This window comes from Clarias gariepinus, chromosome 15 (genome assembly GCF_024256425.1).
Source record: "Clarias gariepinus isolate MV-2021 ecotype Netherlands chromosome 15, CGAR_prim_01v2, whole genome shotgun sequence".
NCBI classification, from domain to species: Eukaryota; Metazoa; Chordata; class Actinopteri; order Siluriformes; family Clariidae; genus Clarias; species Clarias gariepinus.
In genome coordinates this window covers 31,467,501-31,487,226 of record NC_071114.1, presented here as the reverse complement: position 1 = coordinate 31,487,226, position 19,726 = coordinate 31,467,501, and the positions used below count along the sequence as shown (strand labels likewise).

The window sequence follows — 19,726 nt, the reverse complement described above, 5'->3', positions numbered from 1 at the left end:
TTGCACTAGCAAGAGGTATTCCTTTGCAGCAAGTCTGTAACGCGGAGGGTTGGTCCTCTCCGCACACATTTGCCAATATGCATCCTATTGTTTATGAAGCCTTCTGTCCTCCGCCTTTACAGCTTCGGAGCAGGAAAGACTTCACCTACTTTGTCCAGTACGTGCTCTTTAGATTTACGTCCACCGCATCAGCTAGTGGCGTAAGTCAAAGCAGCTTTTACATGGTCTGGGGCCGCAACGGGGGGTGGCCCCCACTACACTGGGCTATTGCCCTCTCCTATGAGGCACGTGGGCTCACTTCGCCTCTAGGAATCAGGGCTCATTCAACCAGGGGGATCGCCTCATCTATTGCAAGAGCTGGCAAGAAGTATTCCCCTGCAGCAAGTGTGTGACATGGAGGGTTGTCCTTTCCGCACACATTTGTTAGATTTTATAATCTGGATGATCATGGCACTCCGGGCTCACAGGCCCTCGAGTCAGCTTCCCAGATATAGTTCTGAGACCTTTTTGGCCTTGTGCGCACACGCTACACAACCTTGGGGTCCAGACACTTGCAGTGCGGCGGCGTTGGTATTCTCGTTCCCATAGCGTTTTCACGCAGCATCGAGTGTAGCCTTTGAAAGGGAACGTCTCGGGTTACTTTGCTGTAACCCTGTTCCCTGAAAAGGCGGGAACGAGATGCTGCGTCCCAATGCCGCACTGCCTACGTGACCGGACGTCCGTTCAGACAAATCAATCTGAGGAATGTTTCCGGTTCACTCCTATTTATAACCTGCAGGTGCGTCTCATCAGATGACGTCACCCGACCGAGGTTATATAAGCCAAAATTTGGCGTGTTTGATACACACATGCTTCACAACCGGCAACATGACAAGATGTTCCCATAGCGTTTTCACGCAGCATCTCGTTCCCGCCTTTTCAGGGAACAGGGTTACAGCAAAGTAACCCGAGACGTTCTCATGCACACACATGCACACACACACACACACACACGCACACACACACACATACAGACTTTGTGGCAATTCGGAAACACCAATCAGTGCATGTCTTCGGTCTGTGAGAGAAAACTGAAGTAGTTAGGGGAAACCCACTAAGCATGGGAAGAACAAACAGACTCCGCCCACACAGAGGGCAAAGGCGAGATTCGAACCCCAACGCCCGAGGTGTGAGGAGACAGGGCTAACCAATACAATACCTCCCTAAGGTTATTGCTAAGTCCTCCCACACTGCTGAGTCCTGCGCTCTGATTGGTCAGAAGGTGTTGATTAATTCTCTCTCACAGCAGCTCTAACATGAGTGCAGGTTCATATCAATGAGCTCGTTCTGATTCAGTATCGTTTCCATAGTAACATCTAATTTACTGGAATTTTTACAGCGCAAGCTTTGTTAATGATAACAACAGATAATAATGCGTAATCTTGTGTTTGTGAAAACCGATGTTCCACAACATTAAATGGATAAAAATAACCTATTTGATGTGTCTCTCTTTAATAATGAGTTATCATCAGTGCATTGGAGATGGCTGAGTATTAGAACCTGAGCATCTGACTGTTACAGATTATAGTATAAGGCTGAAGATGGCCTCGTAAAACTCTCTCACTGCTTCAAAACACCGAAAAAAACGCACACGTCTGCATCTAGTGCGTGAAGGAATCATGAATAAATCACGAGTTTTATACAGTTTGTGTGTTTATTTTCTCCAGAACACACAGCGTTCCTGCAGCGCTACGGCTCGGTGCTTTGGATCAGTTCAGCCGTTTGCATAGGAATCTACAAAACACACGGCGCGTCTGATTCACTTCCTGCAGTGAGTCGATTCAGAGTAGAGTCAGTCTCAGTCTCACACCCGGGGGGACAGACACTGTCCACAGACAGACAGACACACAGACTGTGTGTGTGTTTCATATACAGTACACACACACACACACACCACTGGATGTAAATAGGATTCTAACCCGGCCTCAGTGAGTTCTGCTTGGTGAGTTTAATATCGTATCCATACTAAGGATTATTTCCTCTCCGTCCTGAAGCCTAGCGCTCGAGTGCTGCGTGTTTATAGCGGATCCCTGCTGCACGTCTAAACAAGATTACACCCCAATTCACTCTCATTCTCAGTCTTGTGCTTTTCCGGCTGTCGCACCACTGCAGGTCTCTCCTCGCTGCCTGGAATCTTTAATCACATCACCGTCCTGATGCTTTTATTTTAATACTTTTAATTAAATATGGGACGAACGACACTTAAGTCCGGCGTCACAGTGGTACTGAGACGTGTGTGTGTGTGTGTGTGTGTGTGTGTGTGTGTGGTGTCCTTCCCAGGAATATTCCCGCTTCACGCCCGGTGTTCCCAGGACGAAGAAGAATCAGTGAATAAAGTTTATGAAGGTAAAATAAAACTACAGCTCTTCTCAAGCAAAACTGAGACTTTTTTCAGTTTATTGATAAAATAAAATCATAACTTATTTACAGAAGAGATTTGGCAACTTTTTGAAACTATTTAAATTAGCATTTATGGCGTTAATAGTGCTTGGTTGTGTTGTGGTGCTTGTTTATGTGAGGCGTGAATGTGATTAAACACTACTACACGTATCAAACCCTGAAACCCTGTTAAGAAATACACGTTTTTTTGGGACTTTTAAGCAAAACATTTAAATTTAAAACACAAGCCGGTTCTAACTTTAACAGTCTAACAGTCTTTAAATAGTCTTAAATCAACAAACCTGAAGCATCAGAGAGCTGATTTTTTTCAAAAGCTTTTCAAGTTTAAGGTTCAATCAGTGCCTTCTGTAAAAGTTCTCCAAAGATCAAAGACGGATCAAAAACAGGCGCTCTGGCAGGTGTGGCGTTTCCTCCACCGGACCCTAAGGTGTGCGCTGCCTACCTGATCTTCTCTGTCCTGGCAGTGAGATTTGGGAGTGGCCTGTGGAGAAGGGGGCGGGGCTATCCACTTGTGTGAATGGTTTGGGAGAGGAGGCCTTACTGATGCTCTCTTGCTTGTGGTGTTTTGTGCTCATCTGGCTGTTACCTGTGTGGGACTGCAGAGAAAAGACAAGTGGTTCACACTCACACACACAGATTGAAGCTGGTGATGCTGGCGCCATCTAGTGGTGAATTTATATGTTTAACTTTGTAATGTGTTCACTTGCGTTATAAAATCACTCAGTTTACAAGTAAATGCTGCTTAAAGAAATGATTATGAGATCTAAAGCTGGTTCTGAGTGTGGAGGAGGACCGACCTGCACCGAGCACAAACTGAGATGACAGTGCGTCTTCAGCGCAGAGCTGTTCTTCTTCACACCGCTGGACGAGGAAGAGCAGGATTTCTTCTTTCTCTACAGTGATACAGTGGGACAATTCTGATTAATATTAGGACAAAATGGTGGGATGTGACGATCAGTTATTTGTCTGAAATAAAATACAGCTGAGGGAGAGGTGGAACAACAGAGCGCCAAATTATAAAACAGGATATTTTCATGATACAGGATTTGTTCCTGCATATAAAATAAAGAGCTAGGTAAAATAAAGAATAACAAATTACTTCACTGCATTACACTCAGCGCGTTTCATTTAACATGTTTGGATTTTTGGATTTCCTTTGAATTAAAAGTCAGATAGACATTATGGGGATACTTTATTCTGCCTGTAAAAGTGTTCCAGAGTTCTTTTATCTTATTTGTTATACATAAAATAATTTAGTTGTGTCGAGTTAGTATTTGGGCGGAGTTTGTGTCAGTATTTCGGTGGGGTTGTGTCGAGTTAGTATTTGGGTAAAATTTGTGTCAAATTAGTATTTGGGTGGAGTTTGTGTCAAATTAGTATTTGGGTGGGGTTGTGTCGAATTAGTATTTGGGTGGAGTTTGTGTCAAATTAGTATTTGGGTGGGGTTGTGTCGAATTAGTATTTGGGTGGAGTTTGTGTCGAGTTAGTATTTGGGTGGGGTTGTGTCGAATTAGTATTCGGGTGGAGTTTGTGTCGAATTAGTATTCGGGTGGAGTTTGTGTCGAGTTAGTATTTGGGTGGAGTTTGTGTCAGGTTAACATTTGGGTGGCGTTTGTGTCAAATTAGTATTCGGGTGGAGTTTGTGTCGAATTAGTATTCGGGTGGAGTTTGTGTCGAGTTAGTATTTGGGTGGAGTTTGTGTCGGCTTAGCATTTGGGTGAAGTTTGTGTCAGCTTAGCATTTGGGTGGAGTTTACGTCAGTATTTGGGTGGAGTTTGTGTCAGTATTTGGGTGGAGTTTGTGTCAAATTAGTATTTGGGTGGGGTTGTGTCGAATTAGTATTTGGGTGGAGTTTGTGTCGAGTTAGTATTTGGGTGGAGTTTGTGTCAGGTTAACATTTGGGTGGAGTTTGTGTCGGCTTAGCATTTGGGTGGAGTTTACGTAAGTATTTGGGTGGAGTTTGTGTCAAATTAGTATTTGGGTGGCGTTTGTGTCAAATTAGTATTTGGGTGGGGTTTGTGTCAAATTAGTATTTGGGTGGGGTTTGTGTCAAATTAGTATTTGGGTGGGGTTGTGTCGAATTTGAATTTGGGTGGAGTTTTGTCGAATTAGTATTCGGGTGGAGTTTGTGTCGAGTTAGTATTTGGGTGGAGTTTGTGTCGGCTTAGCATTTGGGTGAAGTTTGTGTCAGCTTAGCATTTGGGTGGAGTTTACGTCAGTATTTGGGTGGAGTTTGTGTCAGTATTTGGGTGGAGTTTGTGTCAAGTTAGTATTTGGGTGGAGTTTGTGTCAAGTTAGTATTTGGGTGGAGGTTGTGTTGAGTTGGTATTTGGGTGGAGTTTGTGTCGAGTTAGTATTTGGGTGGGGTTTGTGTCAGTATTTGGGTGGAGTTTGTGTCGAGTTTGTATTTGGGTGGAGTTTGTGTCGAGTTAGTATTTGGGTGGGGTTTGTGTCAGTATTTGGGTGGAGTTTGTGTCGAGTTAGTATTTGGGCGGAGTTTGTGTCGAGTTAGTTTTTGGGTGGAGTTTGTGTCGGCTTAGCATTTGGGTGGAGTTTGTGTCAGGTTAGCATTTGGGTGGAGTTTGTGTCAGTATTTGGGTGGAGTTTGTGTCAGCTTAGCATTTGGGTGGAGTTTACGTCAGTATTTGGGTGGAGTTTGTGTCAGTATTTGGGTGGAGTTTGTGTCAAGTTAGTATTTGGGTGGAGTTTGTGTCGAGTTGGTATTTGGGTGGAGTTTGTGTCAGTATTTGGGTGGAGTTTGTGTCCAGCTAGTATTTGGGTGGATTTTGTGTCAAATTAGTATTTGGGTGGAGTTTGTGTCGGCTTAGCATTTGGATGGAGTTTGTGTCAGTATTTGGGTGGAGTTTGTGTCGAGTTGGTATTTGGGTGGAGTTTGTGTCAGTATTTGGGTGGAGTTTGTGTCCAGCTAGTATTTGGGTGGATTTTGTGTCAAATTAGTATTTGGGTGGGGTTGTGTCAAATTAGAATTTGGGTGTAGTTTGTGTCGCGTTAGTATTTGGGTGGAGTTTTGTCGAATTAGTATTCAGGTGGAGTTTGTGTCGAGTTAGTATTTGGGTGGGGTTTGTGTCAGTATTTGGGTGGAGTTTGTGTCAAGTTTGTATTTGGGTGGGGTTTGTGTCGAGTTAGTATTTGGGTGGGGTTTGTGTCGAGTTAGTATTTGGGTGGGGTTTGTGTCGAGTTAGTATTTGGGTGGGGTTTGTGTCAGTATTTGGGTGGAGTTTGTGTCAAGTTTGTATTTGGGTGGGGTTGTGTCAAATTAGTATTTGGGTGGAGTTTGTGTCGAGTTTGTATTTGGGTGGAGTTTGTGTCGAGTTAGTATTTGGGTGGGGTTTGTGTCAGTATTTGGGTGGAGTTTGTGTCGAGTTTGTATTTGGGTGGAGTTTGTGTCGAGTTAGTATTTGGGTGGGGTTTGTGTCGAGTTTGTATTTGGGTGGAGTTTGTGTCGAGTTAGTATTTGGGTGGGGTTTGTGTCAGTATTTGGGTGGAGTTTGTGTCGAGTTTGTATTTGGGTGGAGTTTGTGTCGAGTTAGTATTTGGGTGGGGTTTGTGTCAGTATTTGGGTGGAGTTTGTGTCGGCTTAGCATTTGGGTGGAGTTTGTGTCGGCTTAGCATTTGGGTGGAGTTTGTGTCGAGTTAGTATTTGGGCGGAGTTTGTGTCAGTATTTCGGTGGGGTTGTGTCGAGTTAGTATTTGGGTGGAGTTTGTGTCAGTATTTGGGTGGGGTTGTCTCGAGTTAGTATTTGGGTGGAGTTTGTGTCAGTATTTGGGTGGGGTTGTGTCAAGTTAGTATTTGGGTGGAGTTTGTGTCAGTATTTCGGTGGGGTTGTCTCGAGTTAGTATTTGGGTGGAGTTTGTGTCAGTATTTCGGTGGGGTTGTCTCGAGTTAGTATTTGGGTGGAGTTTGTGTCAGTATTTGAGTGGAGTTTGTGTCAAATTAGTATTTGGGTAAAGTTTGTGTCCCACAAATGCATCCCTGGAGACGCAGACGTCTTCATTTCCGACCACACAACTAGCCACTTACACACGCCGCTCTGTGTTCTCTGTACAGAAGAGCGCACGAGGCCTCACTCACCTGTTTGCTGGATGCACAGGGCTGTCTGTTGCTGTCGTTCGTGTCTCTGTTAAGGCCTAGTGTCTGCGCTGGAGCACGTCCAGGAACAGTCGGAGGGACGGACGGAGGTTCTGGGCAGGCCTCAGACTCGAACACGCTGTCCTGGGAGCAGCTGAGGGAGAGACTGCCCATTCCCTCGCTCACCTCCTCGCTCTCGCCATCCTCTGAGGCGTTTCGGAACTGACGCATCATCTCCAGCACGTTGGTGGGCGAGGCATCTGTGGACGTGTCCCCCTAAAACAACGTCACGCTTACTCAGTCAGATACAGAGCTAGAGTCACAAAGTATGTAAAGAATGTGTAGTTGGTAGAGCCCCCTCAGCAGGGTTTACCGTGCACTATAGAAGGAATTTATGACAATTGAGTTAGCTAAACTCAATCGACTGACACACACACACACACACACACACACACAAAGATGGAGCTCATACAAAAGTCTTCGTAGAAGAAAGAAGTGAGCCGATTTGGCTGATACGACCAGGAACAGCTAGGCTTCATCTTTTAGCTCCTACAATTTCTTCAGGAACTGTATCTACTGTAGTTGTATATTATTAATTTTGCCCTGAGGGTGTTGGTGAGGAGAGAACCAGCAGGTAATGAGAGATTGTCTGCACCTGTGTGAATATTTATATCATTCTCTTCTGATTCGAGACAGAGACTCCTGGAAAACTGGATCAGCTTGAGTAAAGCAACAGTCCACTTTGTGTGTGACTCTGTGTATGTAGCGCTGGCTCTGGTCGAGTCCCAAAGTTATCTATCATGTAGTGAATCTGGACATCTCGAGTACAAACACACAGCACTCTCACCTCACACTACAATCCATCATACAAAGGCCTAAATACAGAAAACTTTATTACAAACTTTTCCACCGTCCTGGAATCCTGGAGCTCATGTGAAACTCACACACACTTTCACAGCTAAGAGTCATTTGTCTTCCCCACTTCATGTTCTGCCATGTATTCGGGCGAGACGCTTGGAGAACATGTGACGCAGACAGGAACATGAGCTCAGGCTCGAACCCTGGACCCTGAGACAGCGAGAGGACACCGCTTCCTGTCCTGACACCATAGAAAAACTGACATGATTTCTTCAGCTCTAGAAAATAATTGCTGAAGGAATCATGTCTCTTTTTCTCAACGCTACCCAGAAGCAGGTTAAACGTCCCGTAGCGCGGAGCGTGGAGTGTGTAACCGGATCAGACGGACGCTCTTACCATGACCCAGGGGTTGTGCAGCAGCTCACTCGCTGTGATGCGGTGCGCGGGGTCGGCTTTCAGCAAACAGCTCAGCACCATTTTGGCTGCGGGAGGAACAGAAAAACGTTGAAGTAGTACATGTCACTGAGAAGATCAAAGGAATTCTGGGTAACATGTGCGAGTGCTGAGACGGTTAACCTGCATCAGTGACGCTGCTCCACACTGGAGCGGAGAAGTTCAGCTCCGCCTTCTTAATCATTTCTAACATTTGTTCCACAGAGCTGGACTTGAAGGGAGGTTCTCCACTTAACCTGCAGAAGAACCCGAATCAGTGATCATCAATCATTACTGTCCAGTGTTGTGTGTGTGTGTGTGTGTGTGTGTGTGATGAGAGAATGCTCTTACAGCATGTACATGATAATGCCGATGCTCCACATGTCACACAGCTGGCTGTACGGATAGCCGCTGATCACTTCAGGTGCTGATGGGGAGAAGACATGCATCAATAAACACCCACATCAAAGCTCTGTGTGTGTGTGTGTGTGTGTGTGTGTGTGTGACAGCTGATTTTCAGTGACAAGTTATGAAGTGCTGCGTCTCCTCGTCTGAAACACGATCAGCTTCATGCCGTATAAATTAGGTCAACCTCTGCCTTTTAATCAGCGTGCACAGAACTTATTAGACCGGCTGACATTAATTCATTAAATGGCAAGTAAATGAGAGCATGCATTGTGTGTGTGTGTGTGTGTGTGTGTGTGTGTGTGTGTGTGTGTGTTACCCATGTATGTAAGTGTCCCACATGTGGTATACAGCATGTTCCAAATGCCCACTCCACCTTTCTGCACGGACAGTCCAAAATCTGTGATCTGACACACACACACACACACACACACACACACACACACACACATTTACCTTTTTCATAATTAGGTTCTGCTCCATACTGTCTGACCTTTTAATGTAATATAGAGCACACACACCCTGAGCTGGATCAATCTCTTTTACATCTAAACTCCATTTCGAATATTTACAGTCCAGGCTCATGTGGAAAAGGCTGGACCACACACACACACACACACGCACACACACTCTAATGAATAATGCATATAAACAGTATATATGATTTGAGTCGTGCTGTAGGGGCGAGCTGAGCAAACAACCCGGAGAGAGATGACCACCTCGTGTGAGATAAAAGCTGGATGTGGTGCAGCAGGGCCGCGCCGTCTCGTCTCGCCTTTACACTCTGATTTAGTCTCTCGACTCGAGCTCGTCACAAGCTTCCAACACACTCAGGGCTCTGTGGTGTTTCCCTCCAGCCGTAGAGGCACGCCGAAAACAAGACACTTGTTCATCAAGAAAAAAAAAAAACACGGCAACTTGTTTTTCCTTGACAGCGGAGCTTAAACACAGCTCGTCCTAGAGCGCGGGTTCAAAGAGACACTTTCCAACATGGGACAGATGATGGACAGGGTGCAGAATGGAAAACTAAGGTTCTGTACGGACCTCGATATAAGTTTTTTCGCTCTCACCTTGATGTCTATGATGGTGTGATTGTCGCTTTGGTGATAACTGTCCACCAGAATGTTCTCCAGTTTGAGATCTCTGTGAACAATGTCTGAGAAAGAAAACAGAAAAAAGGGATTCACTTGTTTAAAGTGCATCAGTATATCGAGTGGCGTTATACTACGATCACAAGTGAAGATGATTATTTTTCCATAACCGCACGCCCCTCAGTGTTTTATTCTTCCTACACTCTCGACTACAGCCGCCTGTTTCATTAAAACCCACACTGAATATTTTCTATTTATCTAAAGTTTAGTGTATCGTTGCATTTTGTTGATTAAACAACTGTCCGTTTTTATTACACTCGTGTTCATAAGTATTGGGACTTTAATACAAGGCTTTAGCTAAAGACAGAGAACAGAGGCACACACCAGCACTGTCTCACCGTCCCAATACTTACGGATGCTTATCGATCTGATTATCATTAATGGATTACTATTGTACGAGTGGAATCACATTAATTGTAAATAAATCTGTAATTTGCAGCTGCATTACAATTGCAGTATTAGTGTGTGTAGTGGTGTAAAGCTGACCCTAGTGCACTAGTGAGCAGTGTGTGAGGTTACTGTATGAGGAACATAAGCTGTGTAACATAAACCTCCTCTCAGCATTATGAGCTCATCAGGATGTAAAGACACACCGACGCTGTTAGAACACACTCAGTAGTTAATCAGTACTCCTGCGCCGCGCATCGTTAGCAGCTCATTAGCCGCGCGGAACGGTGTCTTCTTGCCAAGCGGCGTCCTAAATTACCTTTAACTGGAGATTTCTGCAGGACAGAGAGAATTACAGATCGTCTTCAGAATCTCTGAACGCGGCTGATGTTTACTCGGCACTCGGCGTATTATCTCATAATTAGACGAAGCCCTGAGGCGGTAATGACCACGAGCGTTAGCACGGCGCGATCATCAGCGTAATTATCAGACGTCAGAGAGAACAGAGCGATGGAGGTCCGGGGTGTGACGTGACCGATCTGCCCAGATGTGGAGAACAATGTGTGTACACGCGTCTCTCTGAGGGACGCATCACAGAGATGATTACAGACTAATGAGATTACACATATGAGAATGTGAAGTTTAATACAGGCTGGAGAAACACACACTGCAGCCTTTACACACACACACGCACACGTACCCACACCCACATACAGTATACACACACACACACACACACACATGCACACACCAAAACTCACAAAGCACATAGGCAGACAGACACACATGTATGTGTATGCGAGTGTGTCGAGTGTGTCATGTGTGTAGTGTGTGTGTGTAGTGTGTGTGTGTGTGTAGTGTGTGTGTGTGTAGTGAGTGTGTGTACCCAGTCTGTGCAGGTAGACGATGGCGTTGGCGAGGCTGCTGATGATGTTTCTGGTCTCGTCCTCACTGAAACACTTCTTTTTCTTTAGGAGTTTCTTCAGGTCTTCACCTTCACACAGATCTACAACCAGGTACATTCTCTGACACACACACACACACACACACACCAGTATTAAACCTTACACACACACACACCAGTATTAAACCTCACACACACGCACACGCACACACACACACACACACACACACACACACACCAGTATTAAACCTTACACACACACACCCATCAGTGTTATAACGTTCTTCACGTGCAGCGCGTGTTCTCCTCTCACCTCCGGGGTCTCCAGCACCTCCTCCAGGTGGATGATGTTCTTGTGCTTCACCTGCTTCAGGATGTTCACTTCTCTCTCCAGCTGCTTCACACCCGAACTCCCAGCCTGCACCGGGACACACGGCGTCAGACATGTGGCGTGACGTGAGACACAGCGGCCACCACGTCTCGATCGCTCGCTTACCTTGGCTTTGTTCACCTTCTTAATCGCCCACTTCTTCTGCGTCTCCACGTGAGTGGCTTCACACACGACCCCGAATCTTCCTTGACCCAATTTCCTCCCGAAGGAGTAGATTTTCTGCGGATCCAATTGAAAAGGGCAGCGTCAGGTCACGCGCTACACGCTTTCTTTTCTACCTCCACGACAGTAAACAACATCCCCGGCTGCTGTAACGGGGACAGGACGAGGGCGACGGGGGTAAACGGGGCAGGAGGGGGAGGGGGCACGAGGAGGGGGTTGTTTTTCAGCCCTCATCATGCTTTATTAAGTCGAGACCTGAATCCTTAAAGTGGAACTTAATTTTCAAGTTTGCGAGTCTCTGGAGTTTGGGAGAATATAGTATTTCTAATCAAGTTACAAATGATTAAGTTGCTGCCGCAGTTCATTCAATCTCAGGTCTAATTAACTTGATCATTATCTCGACGCACGCTAGGCTGAGCACAGACTGCTGCGGATTTGGCAAAGACAGCACTCGGAGGTCTCCGGAGAGGACGAGGCCAATCAGAGGCGCAGAGAGGCGCGGGCTGCCTCCAGGCCTACAGGGGAGCTGTGGCAGGAGCAGACGAGGACTCGGGTCACGGTGTACCGTACACTTCATCATGAAGGGGAACGCACACATCACTCTCACTGTTAGCTTACTAGCATGTTGCTAACAAAAGACAAACACACATGGTTTTTCATATATTTGTACCTGGATTTCATGGAGGTCATAGTTACAAGCTGTGAACAGGTTACACGTGTTGACAGTTTTATTAAAGTGTTGCGTGTCATACGACACGAGAATCCCTTTTCCTTTCACACTCCAGTCCAGTAGGTGGCAGCACAACCCATAAACATCAAAGAAAGAAATACTCTCACAAAACACAAAATATTGCATTTCCTGCAGAGACTGTGGTATACATTTTTAAAGAATTCTTCCATTTTACGGAATTTAGTTTATCCAAATAGTTTATTTAAAAAGTGAGACTCGATTCTAAATCGATAAACCGATGCATCAAACAAAAGATCAATTCAATCACACAGCTCTAGTACTACATGGGGGGGTCAGAGGGTGGACATGTCAGGGTGGACACCGAGGCCTGCGATCAGACAGGAGTTTCTGACAGTCTGGATGTCTGCTCTGAGATCAGTCTAACAGAAACAGTCTGCTACCTGAACGTCTGCATCATCCTTCAGACGAGTATGTGGTGCTTTTCTCTCCGCAGGGTTCTCACAGGTTTGAGGCGTGGCCATCTCCTCTGAAGCTCCAGAAATATCCATCTGAGTCACAGAGAGAAAAATAGAGTCTTTAGTGACCTGCCCACTAATGGTCCAGACGGGAACAGTGTGTCTTTTTTGCTTATTAATCAGACCTTTTTATTTCACTATAATTAAAAAATAATATTATGTAACCTGATTTATGAAGTCCTTTTTGCAGATGTCAAGATGCTAAACAAATTAAACTTGATACGAGTTCGCTAAATTTATACTCCTTTTATAAATGAGATCTTCTTGGAATAGCTGAGGAATATAATTTGATGAAATATTAAGAGAGAGGGAAATAATTTAACAGGAGGAAGAGGAGGAGGAGGAAGGCTACATAGCTTTGTGTAATAAAGGAGCGCAGTGGCATACACGTTCACTAGATTACTTATTAATCCGGTGTTATGACAGGTCATGTGACCAACGGTGCTACAAAGGAGGAAAATGTCCAAATCTTTTTCGTTTGTCCTTTAAAAAGAACGTTCACTAACACACACAGAAAAATGTTGATACAAAGCACTCCAGCTCACAGTCTCCACATGAACGGTTAGGCACAATTAAGTCGAGTTGAAAAACGCTCTCCAGAGCCAAATTAAATGTAAAGCAATTACAGCGTGATGACTGGGAGGCGCCGGAGTGGATCCACCGAACGGGCTGCAATTAATTATTAACGAGGAAGCAGTGTCTTTAACCTCCTCTGTCTGTGCTGATGGGCTTCTCATAACAGCGCTGTCTCTGCCATTAGCGCCCGAATCTCCACTAATCAAAGCCACTGTGACAGGCTCTGAAAAGCTCCATCAGCTCAATTATGATTCGTTAGAGAGCGACAGAGGCGTGTGATGAGTGTATCACAGCGCTCGGGACACGGGACAGGAAATGAGATATGGAGGTCATGGCAGGGAGACGTGTGACCTCAGAAGCGGATCGGCGTCGCTCCTTCAGTTCCATCGCTCTTTTAGCGAATACGAGAGAGAGAGAGAGAGGTGTAGACTTTCAGCTGATGAAGATCAGCTCAGAAACACCACAGAGGACAAAAACAGAAGGACACGAGGAGGTGAATGCTAAAGTTTATACACGTCTCCAACAGATCTAAATGAAATCATTTAACAATGGGAATGTGCTGAAAATGGGGGGGCACTAACTTTTGAGCCTTCAGTCCCTTTTGAACCATGTTGTTAATGTAACATACTAGGATGAAGCAGAGTTACTGTTCCCCCTGTAACAGCAAGACCCCAGATGTTTTACTCCTCTTACACAGCAATTAACAAAACAGTTAAGATTTAAATTTAAAGAACATAATTTCTTAAATGTTAGATGTGATGTGAAACATCCTGTTTTTACTTACGTTATAGCAGTTATAAGATATCATATATTACAGCGCGTCATTTGACTGAGAACTTAAAGCTGGCTGTTACACAGCGCTGACACTGGAGACTCCTTCCACTCATGTTACAATACAAGGCAGTTTTTATAAATCAGTTCATTATGAATGGCGCATGTGCTGTTTACGTCCCTGTGAATGAGGCATTACTATGAAAACCATAACGTTTTTACAAGTGAACAGATTTTTAGTCTGCATGAGGACCGTGTTGGTTACCATCTTCTCCTGAACTTTAGACCCCCCCACACACACACACACACACACAATCATGCTAGTTATCTGAACAGCTGGTATCTAGCATGCAATCTGTCCGTCCTCACTCACATTAACGTTAGGTGCACTAGTAAGCGTTCTCTCCTCGTTTCCTTGGCCGTCTCTGGATCAGCAGAAGCTTTGAGTACTAATGCAGTTCAGATATCAGTGATGGAAACTTCAAAAATTTTATTTCTTATCCAGAACTGCAAGAACTCCATTAGGTTTTTATTGACTGGATATCGACGGACAGAAGTGTGCATCGTATATCTTTTATGGTTTTATTACATCCCATCTCTCTACAGGGGTACCCCCAGTTTCCGTAAGACTAAAAAAAAATTTAATCAATTTTGTCTTGATAAACGAGCAAGTCTTGATTTACGAGTACCGAGTATAATCAAGTATTATGTGGCACGCATGCGCTTCTTGTTTTTATGCCAAGAGTAACGTGATCACAACTGAGCCAATGAATTTCTCTTAAGCATCTTTTATTTTGTGTTTGTACGTGTGCGCATGCCCACCCTTCCCATTACCATCACTACTGAACATTTTGCTTTAACAGGAAACTTTAATATTCATATTGATAATGCAGAAATCAATACTACAAAAGAAATGATAAATGTTTTAAACACTTTTGACCTGATTCAGCATGTGCACGGGCCCACGCATAATCGTGGACACACTTTAGATTTACTCATCAGTGAGGGACTAAACATCTCATCCACACTTATTAACGACGTAGCACTATCTAATCAATTCTGTATTTTCTTTGATATATTGATCTCTGTTACCACTGACTCTAGATCTGTCTCTGTCAGAGATGATGCATTAATGAGAATACAAGTGCACTATTTATGACGGGCAGGTCCGAAAGACGAGCAAACAGAAATCACCATGGAGAAAATCCACAGCAGTTCAGAGTATGAAAAGACAATGCCGAAAAGCTGAACGGATGTGGCGAAAGACTTGAAATTCACTATAACATCTGTAAAGACAGTCTTTATGCTTTCAATGTAAACCTAGCCACAGCTAGACAGACCTTCTTCTCAAACATTATAAACAGTAACTTAAATAACACTCGCACTCTTTTTTCTTTTCAGATTCCCATTGAAATACTTTCCGACAGCAAATGCAATAAGTTTGCTTCCTTTTTTTCTGAGAAATGCAGAGGTCAGAAAAACTCAAACACAATCTCAAAAAACAGTTACAATGTCTGTCTTTCAAGCAATTGATAGCAAAATCTTGGGAGAAATAATACAACACCTTAAAATAACAACCTGTGACCATGACACACTTCCCACATCTTTTCTCAAAAATGTGTAACTGTTTAGAAGCAGATCTTTTACAAGTGGTAAACACCTCACTACTCTCTGGGACTTTTCTGAACTCTCTGAAAACCGCAGCTGTAAAGCCACTTCTGAAAAAGAGCAATCTTGATAATACGATATTGAAAAACTACAGACTAATATCAAATCTTCCTTTTATAGGTAAGATTATTGAAAATGTTGTTTTTAATCAGCTGAACAACCACTTAAACTCAAATGAATACCTGGACAGTTTTCAATCTGGTTTCCGAGCACATCATAGTACAGAGACAGCGCTCCTAAAGATAATAAATGATATTCGTTTAAATTCTGATTCTGGCAAAATATCAGTGTTGGTACTGCTAGATCTTAGTGTTGCATTTGACACTGTCGATCATAACATACTAGTAGAAAGACTGGAAAACTGGGTCGGGGTTCCTGGGATGGTACTAAAATAGTTCAGGTCATACTTAGAAAGAAGTACTTATTATGTGAGTATAGGAGAGCATAAGTCTAAGTGGACATCCATGACATGCGGAGTCCCACAAGGCTCAATTCTTGCACCCCTCCTGTTTAGCTTGTATATGCTCCCACTAAGTCAGATGACTACAGCCCCGTTGACTCCCTCTGCCAATGCATTGATGAAATCAACAGTTGGATGTGCCAAAACTTTCTTCAGTTTAAACAAGGAGAAAACTGAGGTCATTGCATTTGGAAGCAAAGATGAAGCTCTGAAGGTGAATGCATACCTTTACTCTAGAGGTTAAACAACAAAAAAATCAAGTCAAGAATCTTGGGGTGATTCTGGAGACAGAGCTTAGTTTAAGTAGTCACGTCAAAGCAGTAACTAAATCAGCATACTATCATCTTAGAAACATTGCAAGAATTAGATGTTTTGTTTCCAATCAAGACTTGCAGAGACTTGTCCATGCCTTTATCACCAGCAGGGTGGATTATTGTAATGGTCTCCTCATCGGCCTTCCCAAGAAGACCATTAGACAGCTGCTGCCAGGATTCTGACTAGAAAAAAAAAACATCACACCAGTCGTCAGGTCCTTGCACTGGTTTCCTGTAACATTTAGGGTAGATTTTAAAATACTTTAACTCGTTTATAAATCACTCAATGGCCTGGGACCTAAATACATTACAGATATGCTCAATGAATATAAACCTAACAGACTACTCAGATCTTTAGGATCGAGTCAGTTAGAAATACCAAGAGTTCACACAAAACAAGTAAAATCCGCCTTTAGCTACAGTTGAAAACAGCTTCCAGAAGAGATCAGATGTGCTAAAACATTAGTCACATTTAAATATAGACTTAAAACTCTGTTCAGCTGTGCATTTATTAAATGAGCACTGTGCTACGTCCGAACTGACTGCACTGTATTTTATGTTTCTTATATTTTCAACTGTTTTATTTTGATTCTAAATGAAATTTTAAGGAAATTTCAAAAGTGTCACTACAAACTTTTTTTTATTTTAAATAAAATTTAAATAATTTTAAAAGTCTTAGTGCTATTATTTTTCCTCTCTCTCTTTAATCTAAAGCACTTTGAATTACAAATGTGTATAAAATGTGCTATAAACTGCATAAACTTGCAGCCATCTAGTGGATAGGTAAACAATAAACCCACCTATCCACTAGACAGCAGTAGTGAGTTTTGCATGTTCAAAAGGAGCGACGAACAAACTGCATAGAGCATGTGTGCATCATTAGTTTTTGTTATAACTTTTTCAAGCCTTTCTCGTCAATCAAGGCATAAGTTACAAAACTGTTGACTCTGCGTTACTACAGTTTTCAAAGGGCAGCTTGATTTTTTTATTTTTACTTTACATTTTGTATTTATTATTTTTATATGAAAATTGTTGTGTTGTTAAACGAATCGTCTTGAGTTTGATGTACGAGTGCTCACAATCCAAGGTTTTAACTGTATATTTAAACTTAATATTCAGGTGGGATTTTACTTTTACTGATGTTTTTCTGACATAAAGTCACAGAATGTCTGCATTCACTACACACACCTCATATAAACACATATACACACGCACACACACTTCGGATTTTTATTGTCAGAGGTGTGGCTATGCTTCATCAGCAGTAGGTCACATGATTGTAACCGGTCTGTGCTAAAAATGTAGTTCCCTAAAAGCCCCAGGATAAGAAAGATAAGATTGTTTCTCCAGTGTCTGCATATTTAAAATATACAAATACAATAGGAAAAAAAGAGAGAGAAATAAAATACGATATAAATAGAATTAAAAAATATAGAAAAACAAAAAAACCGTACAGAATGGTGCAGAATAGTCTCTTTTGTGTAATGTACATTTATGTTATTGCACCCAGGATTTATATTGCACATAATATTTGATATTGCATATAGAGTAGTAATGATATTGCACACCGGATATATATAAATATTGCACATGATTTTCATAATATTACATAATTAGTGGTTTTGCATGTGATATTGTTATTGTGATAGTATCAGGGCATGATAAAGTTCTAATGATTAATTCTGTCATGACAGCTCCCGAATGAAGGGGGAGGGGTCAGTTTTAGACTTTGGTAGTCTCAGTCTGTGGCTGAACGTGCTCCTGTATGACATTAGTGACTCGTGTAGGGGATGTGATGTATTGTCCATGATCCTGAGACGTTTCTTTAGCATCCTCCTCTCAGATACCTCAACTAAAGACTCCAGCTCCACTCCAATGACAGAGCCTGCTTTTCTGATGAGCTTGTTAAGTCTGCCGATTTTAATCTGCTACCCCACCAGACTACAGCAAAGAAGATAATGCTGGAGACACCTGAATGGTGAAACATCTGAAGCATGGTTCCGCATACATTAAAGGAAAGTTAGTTTCCTGAGAAAGTACAGGCGACTCTGACCTTTATTGTACTCAGCAGCAGTGTTCTTTGACCAGTCCAGTTTATTGTCAATGTGAACACAATGTGAATTTGTAGCTGTCCACAACGTCCACCTCACTGTTTATGATGTTTATGGGGTTAGGCGTGGTCCTCCGCTTCCTTAAATCTACCACCAGCTCGACCACACTCCTGTACTCAGTCTCTTGGCCTCTCCTGATACAGCCCACGACAGCAGAATCATCTGAGAACTTCTGCAGATAACAAAACTGTGAGTGGTGTCTAAAGAGTGTAAACAGAAAGGGAGATAGGACTGTCCCTTGGTTGGCCCCTGTGCTGCTCACAATAGTGTCTGACGTGATGTTCTGTAGCCTCACATACTGTATTGTGGACGACCTGTTAGATAGTTCGTAATCCAGGTCACAAGGGAAACATCCATCGCATGTCCAGTAGCTTATTACTGAGTAGCTCAGGTCTGATGGCGTTGAACGCACTGGAGAAATAAAAAAACATGACTCTCACAGTGTTAGCTGACTCCTCGAGGTATGTATATGCTCTGTTCAGCAGATAGATGATGGCATCCTCCACACCAATGCAGGGCTGATAGGCGAACTGTGCTTAAGGACCAGTCTTTCCAGTGACTTCATGACATGTGAGGTCAAAGCAACAAGCCTGTAGTCACTGTTCGTCTTTGGGTGTTTATTCTATAACAAGGCATGATGTCTTCCACAGGTCTGATACAGTCATTATGCTCAGGCTCAGATTGAAGATGTGCTGAAACACTCCACACAACTGAGTAGCACAACCGCTGAGAACCCTAGGACTGAGTCCATCTGGATCTGCAGCCTTGTCTGGACGTAATCTCTTGAACTCTCCTCTGCTGTGAAGTGTATTGGAGACAATGTAGAGGACGGCTCTGAGGGTAAAGGGTTCAGCCGTGTCGAGTGGGCAGGGCTGGATCATCGCTTCTGCCACACCACGACTAGATTTTATTCTTCTGCAGTTTAAACCTTTGGTTTTAATAAAAAAGAGAAAAGATCGAGCACTTCCTGGAGCGTCTTTACCCTGAAAACTTCTTTTCACACAGGATACGACGCCGTGGTCACCCACGCTACAGTTCACACAGGACGCACCTGGAGGTATTTCTTCTGCTCAGTTTATAAAAAAAATCCTAAAAATCTTTCAAGGTGTGTGTGTGTAGGAAAATGTTTAGACTAAAATCAAAGAGATCCTCTAGGAATAATGACACTACAAGCACACACACACACACACACACACACACACCTCCACATGGAGAACTGATCCCGTCTGAACAGGGCTTTAGTGTCTCTGTGTGGAAACATCACAGTGTGTGGCAGAAGATTAGAGTGTGTTTATTATCCCTTAACCTCTTGATCCATTTTAAAGAATATCTTAATAATAATAAGAACAAAGAATAAGAACAAAGCCAACCTGAACACTATTTATATTTCGCAGTATTGAA

General features: G+C 43.2%; 1 protein-coding gene across 1 annotated transcript in view; it reads right to left on the bottom strand.

Annotated features, from left to right (window-relative positions):
* Positions 1-2,464: 2,464 nt before the first annotated feature.
* stk33 (serine/threonine kinase 33) overlaps positions 2,465-19,726 on the bottom strand; it is a 24,248-nt gene continuing 6,986 nt past the window's right edge. The window contains exons 2-13 of the mRNA XM_053513587.1: positions 12,351-12,458; positions 11,163-11,276; positions 10,980-11,084; positions 10,649-10,787; positions 9,295-9,380; positions 8,544-8,631; positions 8,171-8,246; positions 7,964-8,076; positions 7,784-7,869; positions 6,533-6,805; positions 3,237-3,332; positions 2,465-3,035 (exon numbers count right to left, since the gene is read on the bottom strand). Of these exons, the coding sequence (XP_053369562.1) occupies positions 2,862-3,035; positions 3,237-3,332; positions 6,533-6,805; positions 7,784-7,869; positions 7,964-8,076; positions 8,171-8,246; positions 8,544-8,631; positions 9,295-9,380; positions 10,649-10,787; positions 10,980-11,084; positions 11,163-11,276; positions 12,351-12,458 (1,458 nt within the window). The 3' untranslated portion in view covers positions 2,465-2,861. The remainder of the gene's footprint in view (positions 3,036-3,236; positions 3,333-6,532; positions 6,806-7,783; positions 7,870-7,963; positions 8,077-8,170; positions 8,247-8,543; positions 8,632-9,294; positions 9,381-10,648; positions 10,788-10,979; positions 11,085-11,162; positions 11,277-12,350; positions 12,459-19,726) is intronic.